At 37.9% G+C, this 25,137-nt stretch overlaps 1 protein-coding gene across 3 annotated transcripts; it reads right to left on the bottom strand.

The window, feature by feature from the left end:
- Positions 1-249: 249 nt before the first annotated feature.
- Positions 250-23,266, bottom strand: kitb (KIT proto-oncogene, receptor tyrosine kinase b). Of its 3 annotated transcripts, none has more exons than XM_032562492.1 (21): positions 23,008-23,265; positions 19,655-19,930; positions 19,283-19,567; positions 16,866-17,005; positions 16,052-16,220; positions 15,537-15,723; positions 15,338-15,453; positions 14,074-14,188; positions 13,058-13,245; positions 12,462-12,568; positions 10,424-10,550; positions 9,560-9,664; positions 9,364-9,474; positions 7,934-8,072; positions 7,780-7,844; positions 7,613-7,704; positions 5,593-5,715; positions 5,154-5,265; positions 4,817-4,916; positions 2,566-2,671; positions 250-2,471 (listed from the first exon to the last, which is right to left on the bottom strand). In XM_032562492.1, the coding sequence occupies exons 1-21, from the start codon at positions 23,063-23,065 to the stop codon at positions 2,328-2,330; spliced, it is 2,865 nt and encodes a 954-aa protein (XP_032418383.1). In that variant the 5' UTR covers positions 23,066-23,265; the 3' UTR covers positions 250-2,327. The 3 variants fall into 3 exon arrangements, with proteins under 3 accessions (XP_032418383.1, XP_032418382.1, XP_032418381.1); XM_032562491.1 differs by having other exon boundaries at positions 7,780-7,847; positions 23,008-23,264; XM_032562490.1 differs by having other exon boundaries at positions 7,613-7,844; positions 23,008-23,266.
- Between the last annotated feature and the right edge of the window lie 1,871 nt (positions 23,267-25,137).

The raw sequence follows: 25,137 nt of genomic DNA, 5'->3' as shown, positions 1-25,137 counted from the left end.
TCTGATATAAAGAAATTTAAGAACAGCTGAGACTTTTAGGGTACAAAAAACTAAAAGAGACACTATTCACAAATAGTGTATTGGTTTGGGGTAAAACTAATAGCTGTTCTATCAAAAAAAGAAAACGCCCAATGCAGATCTCTGTTTCAGAGCTATTTCTGGTAAAGCAGGAGCTCCACAATTAATCACTGTTTCATGTTGTCTCTTTTTCAAGTCACCAAAACACACAAAATGACAAAGACTGCAGACTTCTTTCAACCATCACAGGTGCTTTCTTTATTATTACAATTCAACCAACCGTATCAAAACTGCAATGATCTCAAAAACCAAACTGCAGAGGAAATGTCTGCTCATTGTCTCAACACTAACAGTCAGGAGATAATACATCCAGTTTAACAAAAAAAAAAAATGTCTAAAGGCACATCTCTATTTTATTTACATTGCATACACATTTGACAACAGAAAGCACACAATCAAACCTAAATCCTCAGCCTTAGTAGCTTTGCTAAAGAAGTTATTTTGGATATACACACGATAATGAATCAGTTAGTCACAGTATAAGAAGCTACAACACATAGATGGGAATCGGTGTTCACCTTGCTAAAGTATTAATACCTGTTGAACTGTCTCACATTTTGTCACTGTAGTGCAACTTAACCACATTTTATGTACAAGACAGAATGTTTTTTTAGGATGTCATTGTGAAACAGAAGGTAAATGATACGTGGTTTCCAAGATTTTGTTAGGTAAAATCTGAAAAGTGTGTGCAAGATATAGACATCCACTTAATCTAAAAAAAGGCAGGGCAATGACAGCTTCAGTCAGAGAAGCAAATAGGAGGATCATAATGGCTCTAAAGTGAGAGAATCAGTCCACAGAAGTATTAGTATACTCTACAAATTCCTAATAAATTAATTCCAGTTTGCAACAAGGAAGGAGGTTTGGTCTTATGAGACCAAAACCAAACCTTCTGACCTATATGTGAAACCTTGTGTGCCACAAAACTAACACTTCAGATCACCCTGAACAAACAATCCCCACAGGGAGACTGTTGCAGTATTATGCTTTGGGAAAACTCATCGATACGGATAAGGAGCCTGGTTACCGTTGATGGATTTAGTGAAGCACAGCAATTCAGAAAGAAAACCTGTAAGGGATTGCAAAAAATGTGAGAGTAGAACCTACATTTAATGTAGAATCCACAGGAGGACTTGAATATTTACTCTTCACCCAGTCTGACTCTGGGACTGAGAATGGGCACAAATTTTAGTCTGTACCAATTGAAGGTTGGTAGAGACAAAACTCAAAAAGACTTGCAGCTGTAACTGCAGCAAAAGGTGAGTTTACAATGTATTGACCCAGAGGACCTGAAAACAAATGCACACCACACTTCTCAGCTTTAAATTTCTAAAGCGTTTTTTATTTTTTTAAACTCAACAGTATTTCCCTTTCACCTCTATCACATAAATGCCAATAAAGTTGACTAAGGTTTATGGTTACAACCTGAAAAAATGTGATAAAGTTCAAGGAGTAAAAATACTTTTGCGAGGCACTGTAACTTATGGCTTTAAATTACTTCCATTGAGGACCGTTGCTTTAACCCCACTTTTATGTTTTATGGCTCACTGTTTTCTCTGCAAGGTCAACATTTGCCTTATAGAGAAAGTATGTATGCAAAGGCCTATTAAAAAATAATCTCTCACAAATCCAGTGACAATGACCAAACAAATATGGATATTATGGCAAATATTTTTCGTCAAGAGAACTTGAAGTCACCGTAGTGGCTTCACAATGATCCCTCAACAAGAATATTGGCCTAAATGTAACTACTGGTTCTGTACAAAGTGAAACAAATCCCTCACAAAAACATCTCTAGTAGTCAGCAGTGCCTCATCTATTTAGTCAAATATCATCCCTCCTTAGTTATATATGTACTTGTACTTTCAGTCAAAGTATCTTAAGATGTAATGTAAGGCTGAATGTGAGCCAGATTTCCCCCCAGTGCTTCTGGGTGATGATGCATCTGATGTTCTGTTAGTGCTGCCGTCTGCTTTATATAGACATGCACCTGAAATATCTACCACAACAATCAATACACCAATGGGAAGAATAATTAGAGGCTTATAGCCCAGTGAAGGCCTGTATATAAATATACAGTACTATGTGCATGAGTGTTTTGTGAGCTTCTGAGATGAAAGACTGCCAGCATTTAGGAGTTAGTTTGGAGGTTTTGTTGCTCAATGAACGTGTGTTTTTGTGGTATTAGTTTGACATGTGGTGTGTATGAGCTGTAGTTGTGGGTTTGTTTATACATGAGTGTGTGTGTGTCAGACGTAGTCCAGGAAGACGTCGACTGTGTTCTGCAGTAAAGGCTGGGTAGGAGCTGTGGTGCTACACACAGAGCTAAGCCTCCGCGATGGCGCCCTCTGCTGCTCACTAGCATTTGGAGTGTTGCTCAGAGTCAGGTATACCTGTGGGATTTCACAGATTTTGGTGATGATGATAAAAATAATAATGATTTCAGCAAAACACTTCTGAAATCAGCATTGTTTCTTTGCTGCTTACGTTCTTGGTGTTTTCTGACAGCAGCAGCTCGGTTCTCTCCACCAGTTTTCTGAAGGAAGGTCTCTTCAGAGGGTCGTCGTTCCAGCAGGACAGCATCATGTCGTACCTGCAGTTGAGAGGGTAATGGTGTACATTTAGTCTACATTTAAACACAGATATGAATAAGCAAACAAAGATATGCTTATTCTAATATTTTGTCCTCTTACAGACACAAACCTTATATAGTTTTATGGGATTTTAACACAAAATAGTATATAATTGTGAAGTGAAATGAAAATGACTCCAGTATTTCAAAATATTTTACAAATGAAATCTGTAACCATATTTTCCTGCTTTGCTTATCTAGTGCAAATTATGGATTTTGTAAGGCATTATTTCAAAAATGCCCTTTTTCTTTCCACTCATCAATAAAAGGCATTTTTGTGGAATCCATAGCTAAGAGCTATCTTGTCGACAGATTCTCCAACCTGAGCAGTGGACCTTTGACGCTCCTCCACAGACACCATCAGCCTCTTGGCTACCCCTTTGATTAGGTATTAGATTGACTATTAGCTCCCAATGGGTGCAAAATGAATTTGATTATTGTCTAAAAGAGCTGAATATTTAATTTAATGCTAAATTTAATTCATAAGGATCAGCAAAATGTGCTCTAAATAGCAGATTTTGTTTTTCATATTTGTCTTATATACTATATATGTCTTGTATAATGCATGGTGCAAAACAATAATATTCAGTTTTCTATAGATGGAATAAATATTGGTAAATTATGATGAAACATTTCTTGTTAATAATAAGCTTTAATAAAACTTTATAAAAAGTGTTTATGCAGCACATGATAGATGGTCTTGCTCTAAATATTAGCTAAATATTAGCACCAACTTTTTGCCTATAATCAGCCTGGATTAAGGATCACGGATAAACCATATATTCATTTAAAAAAAAAGATTTCTTTAACTTATTTTGTCTTTCTTGACATTTCTTATGGTAAAATGGATTTGAATGATTTGAACACATTGATAACTGAAATATAAAACATCTCTTTATGATTACATCATAAGACTAATGAAATATAAAAATGTAAATGCTGTCGGATTAAGTAGAACTGTAAACATAATATTTGGAATAGACCAACAATAAACAGGAAATGCAGATGCTGAGTTGAAGCAGTGAGATGTTTCGTGTCCTGCTGTTGCCCAAATTACATTACAACCATTAGCTTTATGTAACAACCTCTTTGCATCTGTTTGCTGTGCTGCAGTCGCCTCATCCTCATCTGTTTTCTTATAAAAGGACTCATGTCATGGAACATCTCTGTGCACAGATTGCCTTTATAAAAGCTGTTATGCTAAATTTCTCTAGGGGAAGAGCAGGAGGCTCACCACGCTGTGAGCCACTTGTCCTAAAACCTTTGAGATTTAGACTTTGATGTGCTTTATCTTTGTCTTGATCAACCTCCATTTGACTCTTGTATATGCAGTTGAGCCCAGAAGATTTAGATTAGAAAGGATTTTTTTTTTCAGCTGAGGTGTGGCGAATTTCGGTGTAACTGCAGTTGATTTTATTGATTTTAGTCTTTGCCTAGATCACAACAATTCTTTCATTAGCCAATCACTAAGACTCCTTCAGTTTTCTGAACAGAATAACACAATTTAAAAGTCTAGTAACACTATTTAAGAACAAAATTCATCCTCATAGAAACATATGCCATTACAAATCTACAATTCCAGTCAGAAATGTGCATACACTCTTTGTTTTGTTTTTTCAGATACTTGGAAATACAATAAACAACTTAAATGACTTAATAAACTGTACTAAGTGTACATTTCAATTTGTTTTTCAAAATAACGCACTCAAAAACATGGGTACATACCATATGTACATTTGCACACCAGTTGTATGGAAACAATAAAGTACGCATAAAGTAATACATCTCTGTAATTGCAGTGACCTTAGCCCTATTTAAAATGTAATGATTATGCTTAGAGGTACAATCTGACCAGAAAACTGACACTTTTAAGTAAAATCTCCCAATTCTGATAAGAAAAGTCTTCAAACATCTAGTTAGAATGACAATAGAAGGTCATTAAGATGTTAAGGGAGATAAATAGTTTTGGATTTGAAAACAATCTCAAACTTAAACTAGTTCACCAAATTCTAATTTTAGAATTAGAATTTGGTGAACTAGATTATTGGAAAATAATCACCGACTGTTTGTCTTCCTTTGTGAATTCTCAGAAAATAAAATGCTTACATCTCGATAGGAGCGAACTCTGGCCTGCTCATCCTGCGGCCGTCTTGAATCATCTTGTAAAAGGCAGATCCCACCTGCATCCCTGGATACGGGCTATTTCCTGCAACACCAACACACACACACACATTCTCTGTATGATGCTACAATAAAACAAATATATAGATTCACTGTAGTCGGCCGGGGCTTAGTCATAATAATTGATTGCATTAGTGACTCTGCTAAGTGATGTTGATTAGGGAGCGTCATCCCAGACTCTAATGAGGCTCCAGTCAGCTCTGACTGATGACAATAATGGCTCCAACATTATGAAAAAGTTAGAGAACTTTGGAAATGTTACCCAGAGAGAAGATTTCCCAGAGCAGGATGCCGTAGGACCACACGTCGCTCTCGAAGGTGTAGACGCAGTCGAAAATGCTCTCAGGAGACATCCACTTGACAGGCAGACGAGCCTATAGAGAAGGAGCATTACCTTAAGGGATGCACTTTAAATGATCTCCAGCTTTTTAATTATGCATGTAATTCTTTTATGTGACAGAGCAAGCCCATAACGTCTGGTGATGTTTAGTGATTGATGACTAAGCATAAACGCATTGCAGCGGTCACACCTAAAACGTTTCAGGGAGCTTTGCAGGTGCAAAAAAAGAGAAGCCTGGGTGGCAGGATCTCGATGCGCAAACTGGAAACAAAATCCACTAGAAGGTCATTAGGATGACCTTCTAAGTCCCAAGAAGGGAAGAGTGATGGATGAAGGGAGGGAACAACTGAAAGGCACTCACGTTTCCCCGGAGTACATAACTGGAGTCAGTGGTGATGTCTCGGGCAAGGCCGAAGTCGCAGATCTTCGCCACCCTGCCATGAGTCAGCAGAACGTTTCTCGCCGCAAGATCCCTGTGGATACACTGCACACGAAAACAAACAAGAAGCTATTATTGACCTTGTAACCTGTTTCTGCATCAGTCACACAGGTGCAGATAAGTCCAAGCCTGTGAAGTTGTCTCAAAAATTAGAAAAAAAAAAAAAATAGAAATAAATATTAGTAAAACATATTTGGCATGGCCTAATGTTTCATAAAGTACAGTGTGATCATCAGGATAAATAGGCAAAAAAGCGTAAAGTCAGTCAACAGAGTACAGAGCAATCTACGCCTGTGTAACTCTAAGCAAGGAGGAGAACTCTTGAACTTAGTAGCTGTTTAAACATTTAGCAGCAACAAGCTCCAACAGATGTCCAGCACATTCAGCATGTTTTTTTGTAAGAGCATCAAGGACACCTTTCCTACATTTGAGAAAATATCTGGTTTGTAAACCTTTTTTCCAATAAAAATGTGGCAGATTCAACTTTCCAAAGAGTAACTGTTTAGGATCATGTGTTTTTTGTTTTTTTCAACAATCTGATTAGTACGTCTCATTTTCTTGTAGAGTGAGATATAGATGCTCATTGATTGGGGTTTTCATAGTAAAGCAAAACTACTGCTTTACTGATTATGGTCAACATAATGCAGCATTATAATGCAGCATAATGGTTATTGCTGTTTGAGTTGTTACAGTAGAGTTGTTGGGCTAGACACATCAGTTTTCACTTTTTCAGGTGATTTCTTTCCAGTTTAGGATTTTCGTTGGAAAGTTGAACAGTTTTGTTGTCTTTTGTATTAATTTTGTCTATTTCTGAAAAAATCTTTATGGAAATGTAAGAATATGTAGCTGTAGGTAAAATGAAGAAATTTGTAGAACCAGGCCAAAAGTATTGGCCATAAAGATGTGATTCTTTAAGTAGTGCTTTTAGTTTGCATTGTGCATTATAAAATAGTTTGTGTTAACACTTTCTTGCACCTATAGTTCTTTTTGAAACCCCACCAACTTACATCAGCTTACATTTGTAGCTCTAGCTTTTATAAAGTGATCTACAAGGTTTATGCCAATCAAGCTACAATTCTTTGCCAAAGACACTGATGCCACTGATTTTCCTCAAATTAGAACCAAAAACGAGCTCCTTCTTTTGGTGGATGACTTAGATACATAGGAATGTACTTTAATTTATACCTTGTACAGCAAGAATGACTGTATTTTCACATACACAAAGTTGCTAACAGAAATCTTATTTTAGCATTGTTATGCTTAAGCTGCTACCCCCGTGACCCGACCCCGGATAAGCAGAAGAAAATGGATGGATGTTATAGAGGAAAGGATGAAAAATAACTAAAAAGTAGCTGAAGCCAAATCAATGCTTTTTGTAGACGCTGCAGCACAACTAGCCACAGAGGAAGTTAGAAAAGCAGCGTTTTAAAACTCCCTTGCATAACTGCTTAAATTATTATTACATTTACCCCGCTGCAACTCTAAGGCAAATGTTTTTGGTGGTTCTATGTTATGTTGCTTTATTATTGACGATGGGGAAAAAAAGGTTACCAATGCATTTTGAGAAATATAACCTGATGAGTAAAAGATGCATGAATGTAGCAGCTATACAGGGAACATACAAGCACTATAAGCTTTAATGTCATGGATTGCTTTTCTGAGTCTGTTAAAAATCCCCCTTGACACAAGATTTTCCTGCACGGCTGGTCTATGTAAACAATAAATAACATGAGATGGTTGGTTTATTTATGTCCAATATAAGCCTAAGAATGAAAGCATCAGGGTTGTGTTTGTGAGTGTTGGTGCACCATCAGCTAACAGCAAGCTTTCTGCATGTATAATGGCAATAAGCTTTAACATGATTTATGTACTAGCTGCAGCACCTTTAAAATCTCTTCAGCAACTGCTCAATAAGTATGAACAGAGTGTGTTAAAGCCTTACATTCTTGGAGGTAATGTACTCCATTCCTTTGGCAACCTGGTAGGAAAAGCTGAGGAGGTCTTCAGCATCCAGAGAGAGCTCATCTATGTAATCTAAAATGAAGACTTCATAGTCAAGTTTCGTCAAACTTACTGTCAATTTCAAAGTGGATAAAAATGTAGAAGTACCTGACTGAGAGGATCTTTCTTTCTCAGAGGGACGCATGGGGATGTATCCTGTACCAGTTGCATCCCTGCTACACACACACATACACACACATGTGTACTAAGCAGAATAACATTAATATTATAATCAAAGTGAACAATTTGCACAGATAAATACCTTGTCGGCTCAGACTGCTTGGAGACGTTGCGATAGTAACTATCCCCAACCTGGGAGTTTAGGAATGACTCTCTTTTCCTTCGAAGGAAGTTGAGCAGGTCGCCATAGCAACAGTACTCTGTGATCACCAAAATTGGGCCTGGCAGGATGCAGGGATAAAAAAAAAAAAAAACACAAAACATTAAAGGAACAATAAAGATGAGACAAAAGCTGATGGTACTGCCTTTGTATTGCTGTTAGTCATTTTAATGATTACATTTGACAAGTGGTAGGACATGGGATGAGCTCATCGGGTTTTAGCAATAAATGTATTTCAAAGGCAAATATCTGTCAGCACATAATAACTTGTAATAAGGATCTTTGCATGTCTTGAAGGCATCCTTCAAGTTTTTAATGTGTCCATAACGATAACAGCTCCCATCCTCTTTGTTAGAAACCAATAAAAATGGTCAATCACAGTCAATACTGAATGGTGGACAGGTAAATGACATTGATCAATGGTAAATTAGTGACAAGCTGATCTGCAGCATGTCCTTTTATCGGAGCTGGGTGGTATCTGATTTAAGACAGATATATTGAGCAGTCAGCAGGTGAGCAGACAACCACATAAAGTTTGTTTTTAGTCATTAAAGACAATCTTCCAAACAACAAAAACTACCATTAGGGACCACATATCTTCATTTTCTAGTGCCAGGTGAGTCACAAATCTGATAATCCTACTAGAAATAGAAATAAATATCTCACAAGCCATAAAACTTTTATTTTCTGAGCATTTTCAATGTGTTTGGAAGCATAGTTATGTTTACTTGACGTAGCTTCCTGTTAATTTCAGTATTCAATATTTTATATAATTTTCCCTAATCCTTGCACTTTTCTTGTGGTATTTTTTCATTCTCCTCCTGTTTCGTGCTTGCTGTGTTCTTCAGCCTCCTCCTTTTACTGTTGATTCACATTCATTAGACTTACCTATTCCTGGTTCCAGTACTCACTCATCCCTTTATTTATGCTAGCCTGCTTTCAGCCTTTGTCACATTCTCCTGTTACCTTATTCCCGTCCATGAATTTAGTATTTTTCTATTTGGTATCTTTAAATGTGCCATCTTGGATTTTGGAGGTCCAGTATTCGTTATTGTTTTATATCTGAGGTGTCCAAGTAAAGTCCTCTGGTTTTATTTGCATCCCTGCTCTAAAACACCTTCATCAAATGAATGGCTCATCATCTGCAGAGCTGAATGACTGCTGGGGAGGAAATTCAGCTATTTGATATAAATGTGTTTTAAGTTCAAATAGCACAATAGGAAATAGCAGAAAATTAACACAAACAGAGCAGTTTGAGCATATTTAGTCCAAATTTTAAAAAAAACTGAAGTAAGTTTGAGTGAAAATCTGCGACGTGTCCTACTTGATGACAGATTACAGTAGTCTCTCACCTCCAACAGTGCAGGCTCCCAGCAGGTTCACGATGTTCACATGGTTTCCAAGATAACTAAGAACCTTCAGTTCAGACATCAGTGCTTCCTTTTCCGTGGAATGAGCATTAGCTATGAAAACGTAAGTAAATGTATTTCTGTATGATGTTACACAAGTCATGAAGACACACAAGAGGGAGCAAACCAAGAAACTTACGTTTCAACATTTTAACAGCAACAGTTGTGACAGTATCGGCAGAGCAAAGTCCATATGCAGTGGCCCTGACCACCTTTCCGAAAGCCCCAGAGCCCAGAGTTTTACCTTGAAGAACAAAACAGTAGCAGCATTTTAATTTCACGATTTTTAAACTAAGATTCAGTCGGTCGTCTGGTGTTACTATGTTACTCGCAGTAGATTTTTTTGTTGTTATTTAGTATAAATCCAGATTAGTTGGTACTGGAGGCTAATGCTAACAGCTACTTTGAGATGCCAAGACTATAGCTGACATTATAATGGTTTAAGTGAAAACAATTCTTTTATTACTATTTTTAAGATAATTTCTTTGGGTGAAAAAACTTTACAAGTTCCATCTTGTGTGAAATCTGATGATCATTGGTGGCGCACCGCCTCCTACCTCCATTTCCCACACAAATAATCCCCAGCAAACCACGAGTTCAAATCATTCATCAAATTTATATACCGTAAAGAAAACTAATGAGTTAATTCCCACTTCTAACAAACATTGGGCGTGTTATCATGACATGCGCCAGGACAGGACTGATTACCGGACTCCAACCTTGGTTAGTTCTAAGAAATACAACTAACTAAGTTCTACTAAATAGAACTGCTCTGATGCTTCTTGGAGCATCAGCCAGCAACAATAAGAGCATCTTGGTGCACATCCGATGGCCCCAATAGGAGTTGCCGTCAAATATCTAGGGCCACCTAATCTGGACTTTCATTCACATGGTTTTAACTGCTTTTAACCTCTGAACAAAACCTCACTTTGTTCAGAAAATCCTGAATGATTGTGTCTTTAAACGATGGCACAATCATACAAAATAAAGAATGCTGTCATACCAAAGCGAAGCTTCTGTCGAGGAAACTCCCACTTCAGGTCATATGGCAGCTGGAGGGGGTCGATGTAGATGTAGTTGTTTCCATTAATGCTCTCAATGACCTTCCACTGAATCTGGAACTTTGGTTTCTGTGGAAGTTTGGAAAAAAGAGACTTACACCGAGAGGAACTGGCACCGCCTACTCATCATTATTGGATTATTTTGCAGCATTCCTATTAAGTAATTCTGTGGCTATCACTCATACGTTTGTGCTACTTCCATCATTCTTTTCTCAAAATCCTGAATGATCAAAGCTCTGTATTTGACAGCTTGTGTCTAGACTTCACCCTCAGGATCCTGCTGCAGATGCACACACTGGTATTCAAAGAGCCTGACTCATCTGAGCGCAGTAAAAGAATCGTGCTCAGGGAGGTGAATTAATGGCTCAAGGCGTCATCACCGTGTCATGAAATCCTTTTAACTGCACAGTGCGCGCACTCCAAAAGGCTGATTGACTCTGTTCAAATTCATTAGCACACATTCATGCTGATTAAAATAACACGCTTTTCCTCTTCTGTGCAGAATTTTGTCACCAAATGCAGAAAGACTGATGCCTGTAACTTTAACACGCTCTGCGCAGCACGGAGGCAGACCTTATTAGTAAATGAGAACAGGCTCTTTGCCAACAGCTTTTGAAGCCGTTTACTTTTCAATGATGGAAACTGTATATCAGTCCTGCTCAATGGAGTTAATGAAACAAGGGTGTCTATAAACTGATTTGTAGGTTTGTACAGGATTAATAGCCCAGATGGGGAATTTATGATTCATATCATAGGGTTACAGTTGCAATTGTATTATCGTAGGCACAGTCAAGGTAACAAGAAATCACACCCTTCTTCAATTCGAAGACTTTACATATTAAGCTTCAATAAGATTAATTCTTTTCTGAGCAAAAGAGCAAGTGGCCTTTTAATCCTTTTAATCAGTGACTGTCTTGATGATCTGGACGAGTCTCTAGTCCATTATGGGACCAACACAAAGACACTTTAGACACACAACCATTCATGCACAAACTCGGGTCTAACAACACTTCACAATCTCCAGTTCACTCTAAGCCTGACATTTTACACTAGACTACCTATTTATACAGAGGAGACCACTGTCAAATAATGGCTGCAATGTGCCAGAGTCATGTGGCTTGAAAACTGACCCCAGCTATAACCCTTCTACTGGAGAGATGGTGTAAGGTTCTCCTGCTTTTCACAATTTCTTAGAGAATTGCAATTTCTGATTTAGGACCAGGAGTCTCATGTATGCAGGATCAGGAAACGTTTCGTTCAGAGACTTAGGTCTGTCAAGTGATTGAAACAGAATGTAACAATAATTTATTCATAGCAGTTTAGTGTTGCTTCAGTGATTAGCTGCATGTAAAGTGATGCTGTGCTACGTTGTTTTGTCAACAACAGTAAAAATAATTTCTGGGTTCTTCCTATGTTGCTGTGTGACAGAGCAGCACCGACTATGAGGAGAGATGGACAGGCAAAGAGAGAGAGTCAATCTGTTTTCAGAGATGATTATCTAAAAAAAAGAGAGAGAGAGATTGGCCCCATAAAGAAACCACTGGAATTTAAAAGGGAATAACATTCAAACTGTGACGAAAAAGAAGTCCAAAGACTGCAAAAACCTCTATGTTAATTGCACATTTGAAAAAAAAAAAAAACATCTTTAAAAGAATGTGCCTTAACACACGATTTATTAGCATTGCACAATACTGGCAACTTTTCTGCATACTCAAGACCAGAAAACTGCCCAAATTTCTACCTGGTCATGTTCAGTTCGATCGAAGCAGCAAAGGACAAACTTTGCAGTGTGCCGTTTTTAAACACTGCATGTATAGTTTGGCTTTATTTTTGCACTACATTGACACGTTGTTATATGTGATTTGTTTTTGCTCATCTAGATTTTATTTGCCCGACTTTCAGACCCAAAGAGAAAAAGTAAAACCCTCGAATTGGCAAAGGGCGCATTTACCAGTTCAGCATACTTATTTTTCCACTCACCTGCATATACTTATAGACAAGCACCACTAGAATGACGCTGAGGAAGACGCCAGTAGCCAACATGCCAGTTAGGAGAGGTGTGAAGAGTTTATGGGGGACAATGCGTTCTGTGAAATTAACACACCCACACAAAACAAAATTAGAAATCCCAAGGACAAACAAAATGGCAGTTGAAATCATTTACAGTATCAGTGAATTTTATCAGCTGCTCCTTTACCCTCACACACATCCCCCCTCCCCCCCCCCGCCCCCCCTTCCACACACGCACACGCCCACTCATCTTCCTCATCCTCCTCAGTAACGGCAGACAGCTGCAGCAGTGGTGTTTGTGTGAGAGGGATTAGTAAATCTACAACACATAATCCCAGCCTGCAGAGTCAGCATACAGTAATCTTATTCAATCCGTACCCAGTAACCACACACCTGGCCTCTGCAAACACAGGGTCAATGGGTTGATGTGCTTGTGATGTAAACAATATTCTTGCAGCATAGCCCTGAATGTAACCCCCCCACAATTGACCTCTGCCCCCTTTATGCAGCGCTGTTTCTACTGTCTCCGCCCTGTATGGGTTCAGACGGTAGGAGGAGTGTGTTACCTCTGATGGTGAACAGAGTGTAGGCTTCCTCTCCCTGCATGGAAGCCACACATTCCAGAGTGTGGTACTGAGCGTGCTCGTTGCTGACGTTCAGGCGGCTCTCCACCTCACTCCTGCCAAACGTTGACTCTGACAGTACAGTGACCTCTGGGGTCTCCCATTGGGTGGCATTGGGTAGGTTGGAGCACCTAGTGACAGCAGGAAAATTCTGAATATATTTACCTAACTTTGATATTTAACTTCACATTTCTAAAAATAAACCACTTTTTGGCATTGTGTTATTTGTGTGTAGGCATGTGTGCCTGGTTTGGCTACTTGTGTGTGTTCTGTTGGCCTAAAAAGGTGTTAATCATCTCGTCCAGCTTCCTTGAGCATTTTCTTCTTTTAGATGAATGGTTACAGAAGTGAATAGTGAGCTATTTTTTATTTTATCACAAGTGATCTGTGTAAAATCACTAAGAGAGCAATAAGGGCAAAAACATATTTAAAACATCTTTAGATGCAGTTTTTCTACTGCAGGAACAAATAATCAGTAGATTATCAGTAGATTATTTCTTCCTGTATTTCTTCCTGTCTTCCTGTATTTCATGCATAATTAAATTATACATGAAATGTAAGCACCTTTAAATATGTATTGTCATAGTTCATTAAAATACTTAACTATAAAGAAAAATTTGTTTAAGTAGTTGTTTAAATCCATTAACTCATTGCCTTACCCAGTGAATTACCATAATAACTGTTTTATTACATATTAACTACTTTAGATGGGCAATTATTACTGCTAACCTTTCTTTTGTCTATCATAATTAGGTCAGCAGACCACTAACTGAGAATCTCCAATATTACCACATAAAAAAGATGGAGGGACAGATGGCTATGAACCAACAAAGCAAAAATGTGACAAAGACTTGTGCCAGCTTGTCTTTCTTATTGTCATATCAGCTTAAATAATATAATAAGCAAACAAAAAGGGATAATAATATGAATACTGAAATCCAGTATACATTTTGGCATACCTTGTGCGGGGCAGCTCACAGAAGTACCAGCTAATTTTAGGTACTGGATAACCGGCGGCAATGCAGCGGACCTGACCATCAACTGGCCCCTCCTGCGCAATGATAACAGGCTTACCTTGCAGTAGAAAAAGATAAACGACAGATAAGAGAAATGTTTATAAAACAAGAAAAATCTACTTGAGTAGATGAGTCATTTATAATACTGCACACAGCGAAATCTCAACTGAACTAAACACCAACATAGCAACCTGTTATGACTGGGAAAATATTCTCACCAATCCTTTCTTATAATCTATTAAAGCTGCTATTTAGCTGCATAACTTATGCCTGATAGCGCAATAAATCTTTCATGCACTCACTGAGCCATCTCTGTTACCCGACATATTTAACTGGCGTTTAAACAGAGATGGGTAGAGTACCCACAATTGTACTCAATTAAGACAAGTATTAGTTCACCATATTTTTACTCAAGTAAAAATAAAAAGTGACTGTACAAAAATGACTCAAGTATGTATAATATTAAATCAGAACATCTGATTTAATATTTAAAAATGATGTCATCATATAGATACAGACATAAAGGTACGTTCAAATTCTGCTACTATAAGATTAACAAAGAAAATAATACAAATAAATTATCTGATTGCAAAATAACAGATTCAGGCAGCACTTTTCCAAATCATAAAATAAAAACTTTGAAACCACTTACAGTTGGGAATGCAAACATACTATAATGCTAGAGCAGGGTGAAGTACATCCAGTGTCAAACAGTACAACAGGCTCAGCAGGTAGAAAATGAAAAAACTACGTATGCACAAAATACAGGCACACCTACACCTTAAGCTAATGTAGGACTTCTTTTTTGTGCACGAGGTTTGTTTTTCTATTTTTGTCATTCAATGAAGATACTCACAGTGGGTACAAATCCTTCCAGAAATAAAAGTAGCAATATAAAAGTACAGTGTAGTAAAACTGCTCCTAAAAGTACATTTTTCCCAGAGTTACTCAAGAACATGAACCTGTGTAAATGTAACTAGTTACTACCCACCTTTGCGCTTAAATAAATAATAATAAATAAGAAATTTAGTGTCACAAATAGCAGTCAGTGTGTTATTAAGCAGAGCAATTAGCATTCATGTTCTGGCTCAAAGGTAAATGAGTAGTCACCAACACTTTTATTTGCTTTACTGAGTTCTCAGAGTTGATCAATATAAGGAAACTTTGCTCTTGTTGACACCAAATGTGATGGTTGTGTTTTACTCACTTTTGACGTATACGTGAAATGAGCGGTCAACGGATGCGTCTCCATTACTGACTGAGAACGTGTAGACCCCGCCCTCAGAGCTGAGGACCCTCACCAGTCTCAGCTCACTGGTGAAACTGATGGGAACATAAACAGACTTAAATGTTTGTCCTCAGACAGATAAACCCTGCAGTATTGTTGCGATCTGAATGCCGTGCACCTGTATTTCTGCCGGTGGACAGTGATGACATGCTCTGTCGTGTTGAGGAGGTGCTCCTTGTTGTAGGACCAGAAGATGGAGCGTGGTGCAGGATAGGCCTTAAATTCCACCCTGAGGGTCAGGCTCTCCCCTTCTTTGACGTCTTGGATTGGACTATGACTTCCTAAAGCTGTAATGAACCCCTGATCTGAAGAACAAAGATATATAGTTTTGTTGGTAGAGTTGGTACTTTGCAGCGTGTTTGAGTCATCTTTCTGTTGGTTGAGTCATCTATTGAATAAACAATCACAGTGTAGTGTTGTAATGTAATCTGAGTAGTGATGAATGCTCCCCTGAAGTACTGACTGTAAATTTACATAATAAGAAAATAAAATATGTCATTTTGGGGTGAATAATATGCTATTTTATCTGGGGCTTTTCTTCCCCTCAGATTCCAGTTTTGTTTGACATGGTTGTTTCATAAACTTAATGATTCAGAGAACTTATACACCCAACAAACCAACTTTAAGACTTACCAAGTATATCCAGCTCCATTGCTGCGTTACTGTGACCTTTCTCATTGTGGGCGTGGCAGCAGTAAATTCCAGAATCTAATTGGCTGACGGTTGCTATGGAGAGTGTGGTTGAACGTAAATAGCCCCGGGAGCTGGGCAGGATGTGTGAGATCTGGGACTTCACAGGATTCTGTAAATTATTAGCATCAAACATACCACATCATTGTATTTTACATGCAACTTAACCTCATGAGTAATAGTTATTTAAATTATAAACGTTTTAACACCATTTAACTTAACCAATCAGAAGTTGTGTCTTTAGATCATTTGCAGTCATTTTGTAGTTTTTTGCAAAACTAAACTTTTTGAAGTTAATAGATAATGTTATTTGTAACAGTTACCAAATTAAAGCCTCAGGTTTGTCAATTTAATTTGGTTTAGTTAAAAAAGTACATAAAATCTAGGCAAAACAATTTATAAGAAAAAAATATTTCAAAGCTTGGTTCAAATCACAGCAGTGAACTTATTACTTCTCTGCATCTGAGACTTAAACTTCTGTCTTATGTTAGTCCCTACCTACGGGTACAATTCACAGAGATTGCACATATCACACTCAGTTTGTGGAGATAGTCTTGTTTTATGCTGTGAAAGTATAAAGCAAGTATTTCTTTTTAAATGTATTTTTTAACTGTTTCCACGTGGCAGACCTTTAAATGTTTGTACATGTACACATTAGTAATAAGTGGAAAAAAAACCTAAGAGTTGAGTTTTTAGCAGCCAGGAAAAAGACACCTTTCTCAAATAACTTTGTATAAATACTCAGCATTAATCTTACCGCTGTTGAAGGGAAGTCCCAAGTAAGACTGAATTCTGAGTTGATATTGGTGGAGTTGCAGGTAAGCTCAAATGCCTCGCCTGTCTTCAGGATGACCGTGTCTTTGTGGGACAGGCTGACCTCTGGCCGCAACTCTGGCACTGGGACACAAAGGCAGCAACATCATAACTGTATATGAAGTGAGGTCAAGCAAACAAGCGCAGTGTGAACACACTTTTCCAGATGTTTTCGTTTATAATTCCAGTTACATGGTAACTGAGGCTTTTTGAATATGTTTTAGTATTTTAATATCTGTATCAAAGAGAATTAGCTGTACAACTACCATTAATATTTGCATATTTCATCCCCACACACTCTCTTCATGAAAAGCATGGCGAATGAGTACCAAAATAAACGGACCTCAGAGGGTGTGTGACCAGTTTGTACTCACATGACAGCACACAAAAAGCTCAGTGTGTGTGAGTATGCAAACGGTTGTTTGTCCATAAATGGCATGATTCACTTCTACAATCAACTGCCGTAGGAGCTCAGATCGCTGTGTTGCTTTTCTGCTTGTTCTGCACTAATTCTGTTTGACCCAAACCCAATCTTCACACACAGCTTTGTTTAAATCCCTGGGCTCCTCCTTCCCACTCGCGTCATCTACCCTTCCCTATCAGTCCCCAAGCCTCCTCCCTGTCACCATGTAGACACGGTCCTCTGAGAGGAGAGCGAGTGTGTGATGCAGAACTGAGGATGAGAGGACAATCAGTTTCAGCTTTAATCTTTTGACTAATTAATAAACTCTTAAGGTTTTTAAGGTTGATTTAAGTTAAGCTTGAGTCTATATAAATTGTAGTTTCAATTTAGGCATGTTTTTATGCATTACCATTAGAATCACTTCAAAATCCAGCATCTGACTTTATAATTACTTAAGTGACTTACATTATAGGTTTTTGCATCCATGTATTACCATTAATCTTATATGTATGTTTTTAAAAAATAATAATTTCATGTTTTAATTCAATATTAGGATAAATCCAGGTCACCAGTCAGACGGGACCAAAATTAACCTTTTTGGCCAACTTGCAAAATACTGTGCGAGAAAACTACCTCTGGGTACAGAGAAGCTCACACAGAAGAACTTTACAGCATTCAACGTTTTGATCCTAAACATCTTATCAACAGCAATGCATACCCACACAAGGACATAATACATTAGGGTTATTTAAGTCCAAATGATACCAGGAGGTTGTCACCTGAGGTTATTTTGTTTGGCAGTACAATAGTTAATGTCATGGACCTGGAAAAATACAAAATTTCTTGTTATTCTACTAGTTATTACTTTTGTTATTTAACAAATAATGCAAGCCAATGAAACTGGCCATAGTTTGAACATATATACTTTCAAATTCATGATACTATTACTATTAAATTATTTACAAAATGGGTTTTATGTAGTTAAATGTAATACATATTTTTGTTATGAATGTTATATTGTTGATGAAGATGTTTTAGAAATAGTTTAGTCTTTATTTTTAAATAATTTGTTCATAACCCCTTGTCTGCTTTAAGTTCTAACATGCCTGATGGTAAATTATCTCAGTTTGCCTCTTTAAAATGTGCCAATGCTGAATTACGCAGGTAGAACTGGTATGTCCTGCTATTCTAGTTTTTAAAGGTCTTTCAGTTTTTCACAAATTTGCAAAACCAAAAGGAAATGTTATGATATGGATAACATCTTTGGTTGAACAACCAACAATTCATCTTCTCTGTGTGAGGGGATGTGCATATCCGGCACATTTGGAAGTTGAAATTGGTACACCGCATCACTAATTTCCTCGTAGTGGATTTAAAAATATTAAGACTTCTCTCCAGAGTCTCTGATTGAGAATCTGTAGAAGGCTTTCCTCAGACATCTGAGCCAAGACAGTTTGATAGTAAAATTTATATTTGAAAAAGCAAATAAAATATTGCATTTTGGCAAAGCCCTTCAACCTCTGCTGCTCTCCACGCTACAAAACCTGCATAAATGTCATCAGGAGCATCATGTGGTGTAGAAAGGCAGTCTTTCAGGAATGCTCACATTAATGGTGATCTTGAAAATATTCCATTTGCTAAAAGGAAAAGCTTGGACTTTAAAAAGAAGCAGATACTCCAATAAAAAAAGAAGCAGATACTAGTATATTGTGTCTCTTTGTGAGTGGAAAAGCATTTGAAATACACTGTAAATCTTGCTTTCCCCAAAAATAGCTTCCTTACCAACATGATATACACAGAGCACTCAGTCTGTTTGTTTCTTTCTCTCCGTCCTAACTTCATTAACACCCATGAGACAAATCTAGTGAAGCTATGCCAGCTGGAATGCTAATGCGGAGCCCTTAAGGCAACATGAACCACATGTTACTCTTCTGTTTTGCTTCATGTTTCCTACTCACCAGGTCGAACATCAACGCTGTATGAGACAGACATGACTCTGTTTCCGCCGAGTTGTCCCACACATCTGTAGCAGCCCTTAATTTCCTCCCTAGCATTGCGGATGATGATGCCTCGCTGCAGATTCCCACTGTAAACCATTCCTGAAGGCAAAGGTCGTCCATCGCAGGTTTCCAAAGACAGGTTGGCGACCTCAGGGTCAGTCACGAGACACGGGATGATGCAGTCCTCACCAGCCCGAACCAGAATACTGCTCATCATGGTGTGCTGGAAAGCACTGCCAGGGTCTGGGGACATTAATTAGATTAAAAATCCTTCCATAAAAAGAGGCAGATGAGCGATCAAGAAAATCTGCTTATATCTCGAGTACCCACCTTTAACGTAAACGAAGATTGAGCTGTTCTCCAGGGTGTTGTTGTTGACACACACATACCAACCCATCTGTTGGGCCTGGACCCCCGACAAGCTGAGGGAAGCTACCTTGCCCTCCTCGATCTCTCCCTCAAGCTTGCGGTTCTTCTCCCTTTGCCACCTTAACAGGAATGGGGCTCCGGACGCTGTGGTGTTGTCATGGCAACGCAGTTGCAGCTTCCCCTTCTTGGGAACCACTATGTGAGGCTCGCTGGGGAAGATGACAGGTTTGCTCCACGCTAAAACAGAGAAGCAGAGAATACAGGTGATGAATCAACTTAAGGGCAAATCAGGAGGATCTTCTTAACAGATAGTAATTCAGATTATTTAGTTGATTACAAAGTGGACTGCAAAGGTATTAAACTATGTTTCATTTTGTCATCAGTGTGTTTCATTAAGATGTTATATGAGAGCGTAATGCAAAGCAGCACTTAATGATAAACTGAAACTTTTGCAAATAAAATCTGAAAAGTGTGCCATCAATTTGGACTAGCATCTCTGTTCATTCTGAAGAGCAGTGATATCACAGTATGATGCTGCCACCTCCATGTGTCTCCATGGGGATGATGTGTTCTCAGTTTTGACTAATCTTAGTTTACCTGCACATGTAGTACTTTACATGGCGGTTTAAAAGTTTGGTTTTAGTTCTCATCTGACCAGAGAAGTTTATTTATTAAGCACTTTTCGCAATGTACCACAAAAATCATTATTAATTATACAAAAAATAAAAACAATCATGACATAAAAGCCTGGAGAAAAAAGAGCTTTGAGGTCATTTACACAATGATGGACTCTTTTCAGTAAGTAAATGATTTCTAGAGACAATTGATTGTAACAGGTTTTATTTAGTGTTACGTATTTATTTACCACCAACCACCACCTCCTCCACCGTTATGTCATTTAATACTGGGTTATGATGTCAAATCTCAATAACCTGCAACAAACTAAGTTTTGATGTACTAATAAGACTTGAGAAGTTATAACAGAATCAGTGTTGGTATTTCTCCTTGGATGACACATCAAATTTTACTGCTGCTTTTCTTCCATTCGACAAACTAAATGATTCATGCACTGACCAGAGTGGAACAAAACCAAACCCAATGAAGGGGCTATAATGTGATAGTTAAATAGGATGTAATCCTTGGCACAATAAACGGGCTGCTTTTTAACCACCACAGCTCAAATAAGCAATCAATAATTATGAGCAATCCCACAACTGAGTAATCACGCATTAAGCCCCGGTGATCTCTCCAAGATACAGCCCAAACCAACATTTTTAGTTTCAGTCAAGCCCCCATCAGCAAGATTTTCACATGATAAGCATCATTTCAAGAGCAAGATTTTCATGTGACTGCGATGCCTCAGGGCTGGAGTGGAGCTCTGACGGAGCATCTGGATGCTCTCCCTCCAAAACATCAATAGGCTATCTGTGTTTACACTGGCAGTGGGCGCATGTCCCCCGGCTGATTGGCTTGTTTGGGAAAATATGCCATTCCGGCTAAAGGTTTCTTGTAAAAACCTGAGGCTGTTCTGTTAGTCAACAAGTGTTTTGTTTTTTTACTTTGCTTTTTTTTTTATGGCAAAACAAAAAGATGGGATAGTGTTTTATTCCACATAGGGTGTTGGTCAATTTGCCTCTTCACCATTTCGTAACCACATTTCACCATCATTTTCATTTACAGCTAAATATTTTTATGAATTTTAAAAGGTGAGCCACGTTGAACATTAAAATTTCAACTATGATTTAATTTTTTGTACATTTTTATCCTGAAACTTTGTATTTCACTCTATTCACAATTATATTACACTGTTTGGGCACAAACAGTGTAATATAACATATGTATGTACTGTATATGTAATGAAATGTAATAAGGACGCAACCAAATCAACTCAAAGTGCTTTTTAGCTTGTAGATAATGTTAATTAGAGCCGCTCCTTATGGTGCCGACTAGAAAAACATTTGAAATCATCAGTAGATGGCACCATTTCAGACACAAAACAAATAAAACTGGATAAGTACCAAACAGCAACAGGGCGAATATATTTGTATCTAGAGTCCGTGTCCTGTGGTAGATGATTACATGACGACACAAAAAGCATTGGAATAAACCAATAAAAATACTGAAGTATTTTTATTACTTCTGTAATAAAAACAAACATCAAACTGTTTGAATGCTGTTTGATGACCAGCATTCAAACAGACATAACTGACATAATAGACATAATAAAAATATATGACTCCCGCTCCCCCTTTGTGACGCGCTCTTATCGATTTATATCTGTGATTGTGCCATATAAATAGCCTAGGATTTATATAATTTCTTAATAAATTATATAATTTAGGATATAACTGCCAAACCGCAAACGTACGAAACAACCACCAGGCGAAAAGGCAGGCATCCAAAGAAACCATCAGGTTTTTGAAACTATGTGAAGACGCAATGAAGTTTTCTGAAATATGCACAGCTTATATTACTTGTAAGATATTTGTATGTCTTCCAAGTGATATATAAATATCTTATAAATAATCTTCTAAGTATTTACATGCTTCTAAGATCATGTAAGTGCTTTTAAGTATACATGATCTTCCATTCAAATGTTCATGTAAATACTTGTAGGCATAACATGAACATTCATGTTCGATACTCAAATACCTAAATACAACAAAATTCAATAAGTTGCAAGCCGTTAAATAAGCTGGTACAAAATGGTTTGTCTACAGGTGTAAACAAGCAAAGGGATAAATTAACCCGGAGCTGAGTTGTCGATTACGTGGTACGTTCGTGTGCGCCCTTTTTGTTTGTTCTGCTCGTACAACCTAATCCGTGCCATTTAGGAAGGGACAGTCTAAATAATTCATGTTTTTTTTTTCCTTCTTCTTTTTTTCAAGCAAGACACGCACGAACACACACCTGTTGCCGTTTTGGGGAGGCATTTACGGTAAAGCGTTATTTGCATACAGTGTCTACTAGTGAAGAGCAGTTTGAGGGGAAAACACCGGGAACAAGCTCTCTTTGAACAATGTGCTCCTGCCTATGTAAACTCTCTTTTAGAGGAAAAATAAACAGGAGGTTGTTCTAAAATGTGCACAGTGCTGTTACAGTTTAATCGTGGACAGCGCAATCTCAAAAATAGAACCAATGTTAGAAAGCAGAACACACACTTCGTTTAGGGAGCGAGGAGGTTTAGGGAAATATACAAAATAGATAAACTGGACATTAAGTTAGCATATATTCTATAAATGTGAAGAGACAATCAACATGAATATTACAGAATATATTGTATATCTAAACAATATTAAAAGTGTTTTTCTTACCTGTAATAGGCAGGAAGATGAAATATGAGGCACAAATAACCCAAGGGCACATCATCATTAGGCAGATTTCGCGTCTTTTTAAATTCTACTCCATGCGTTTCAAGCGCACAAATAACCATCCCGCGATGGCACAGCAGACTCCGTCCACAGGTACAACGATACAGAACAAGTCCATCCAGAGATATAAGCGCACAGACGCGGTGATGTCCTCCTGCAGACTCCGAGTCTCTGCTGATGGAGCTCAAGCTGAGGCGTTTAAAGGCACAGTCTCCTCTGCTCCCTGCGCTGGATGGCTGCCACGCCTCCTTACACTCTAAAAACGGCTGGGTTCAAAATCAACCAGTGTTTGGATCATGTGTAGACTCGTCCAGGCCTGGGTTGATTTAAAACAACAGTTGATTGTAACTTTGATCAGGCATGTTGAGTTTGGTTTTCAAAAAAAAAAACTTATCCAAATGTGAAATGTTAAACATTAATGCCATCGAAGTATAGCTAGAAAATAAAAACTAATAAATTGAATTTCAGTCATGTAGTTGGTTAAAGTGAATGATTCATGACTTTAATCTTTGCAGAGTTCCAGATGGACTTTGGGTGGGCTCCTTCGTAAACCAAAGAGGATCCACACATGAACAGGTAAAACATGCAAACACCAGTGGTGAACTGTACCTCTCACAATTAGACAAAAGCCTCATAAACCCACACCAAGATTGCTTTTTGTCTACCTAACGGCATGTACATGACATCTATTACCAGCAGCAACTCTGTCTAATATGAAAGTCTTGAATAGGTCATCTAGAAAACCATAGACCAGAAGAGATTACGCTTCATCAAGTTGCTCCTCTAACCCATCAAATTTGGTCACAGTTTTGGTTTCAAAATAAAACAACAACATAAACCTGGCATTGGGGTTAAAGAAGTAACCCAGCAGTTTTTAGAGTGCATCTGTCCTGCACTGGCTGGACAGCAGCCAAGACTGTGAGTCGGTCATTTACCGGAAAAAAACCCAGCTTCTGTCCAAGTCAGCCCTTCTAACTTACACTGTCACTGCAGAGAAACGTATTTAAGAAATTTTCCTGTAAATAGAACTGCAGGGTTACATTCAGCAAGAACTGTTCCCTCAAACTAGCTGGCTGACAAATGTTCATCCCTAATGGAGTAGCAGTGTTGTTCTCTAGCAGCATCTCCTCACACTTCATGGGCCAGTGTTCACTGCATGTTGACACTTCTCACTTGTTGGCAGTGGAGTCTCTCTGCAGCTCAATGAGAGATGGCTCACAAATTCTCCTTATCAGCAATATACTGATCCAATTTTCAACTCATTTAACCAGTTCCTATAATGTAAAAGCGTGCAACAATTTGTATATCAGTCATGTCTGAAAAATTGTCCAAAATAGCATGGAGTCCTGAGCAGATATTTGATTTGGGGTCCCACTTTCAGTTAAGTTTGTCACCAACCAGCCTCCACAGGAACAATATTTATTTTAAATTATCTGAGCTTGTTGTGGATATAACATCACTAAATTACATGGTTAGTGGCACATAAATTATTTTACTTAATCACAGAATGTGTTTTTAGCAAATGAAGACAAAATTCAGCTCTCAAAACATGAAAAACAGCTTCAATATTTGTTATTTTTTGTTCCCCCTCAGGAACAGATCTAGCAAAGGTCAGGACAAGTTCTGCTACAAACTTCTCTCCGATTACATCTGATTTCTTATTAACATAAACAACTTCTGCAGACCTAATCTAACACTAATAAGGATAAAATACAATAGATCTGTTATTTAAGTGATAAAAGTATTTTAGGTCAGTGATTTTGTGGCAGGTTGTTCCTCAAAGAGCTATGAAAGTTTTTTCGACAATTTAAAGAACACTTCAGGAGTCCACCATAAAAGGACTAAAAAAATCTAAAACCAATATGCATTTCTAATTCTCTTTCTTCTAATGGGTTAACAAGCACAGGTTATTGCATAATTTACTTACATGACTGCCTGTCAGAGTGTGTGGTTAGCTTTGCCTCTCGCTTGTTTTTTGTACTTTGGCTCATGTTTCTCCTGTCTCTTTGGATACAATTATGAGACAGCACTAAAATAGTTGTGTTTGTTTCTACCACCCTACAGTCTTATCAC

This window comes from Xiphophorus hellerii, chromosome 5 (assembly GCF_003331165.1).
Source record: "Xiphophorus hellerii strain 12219 chromosome 5, Xiphophorus_hellerii-4.1, whole genome shotgun sequence".
NCBI classification, from domain to species: Eukaryota; Metazoa; Chordata; class Actinopteri; order Cyprinodontiformes; family Poeciliidae; genus Xiphophorus; species Xiphophorus hellerii.
The sequence above is the reverse complement of the archived record's forward strand: the minus strand, read 5'-3'. Positions and strand labels throughout refer to the sequence as shown.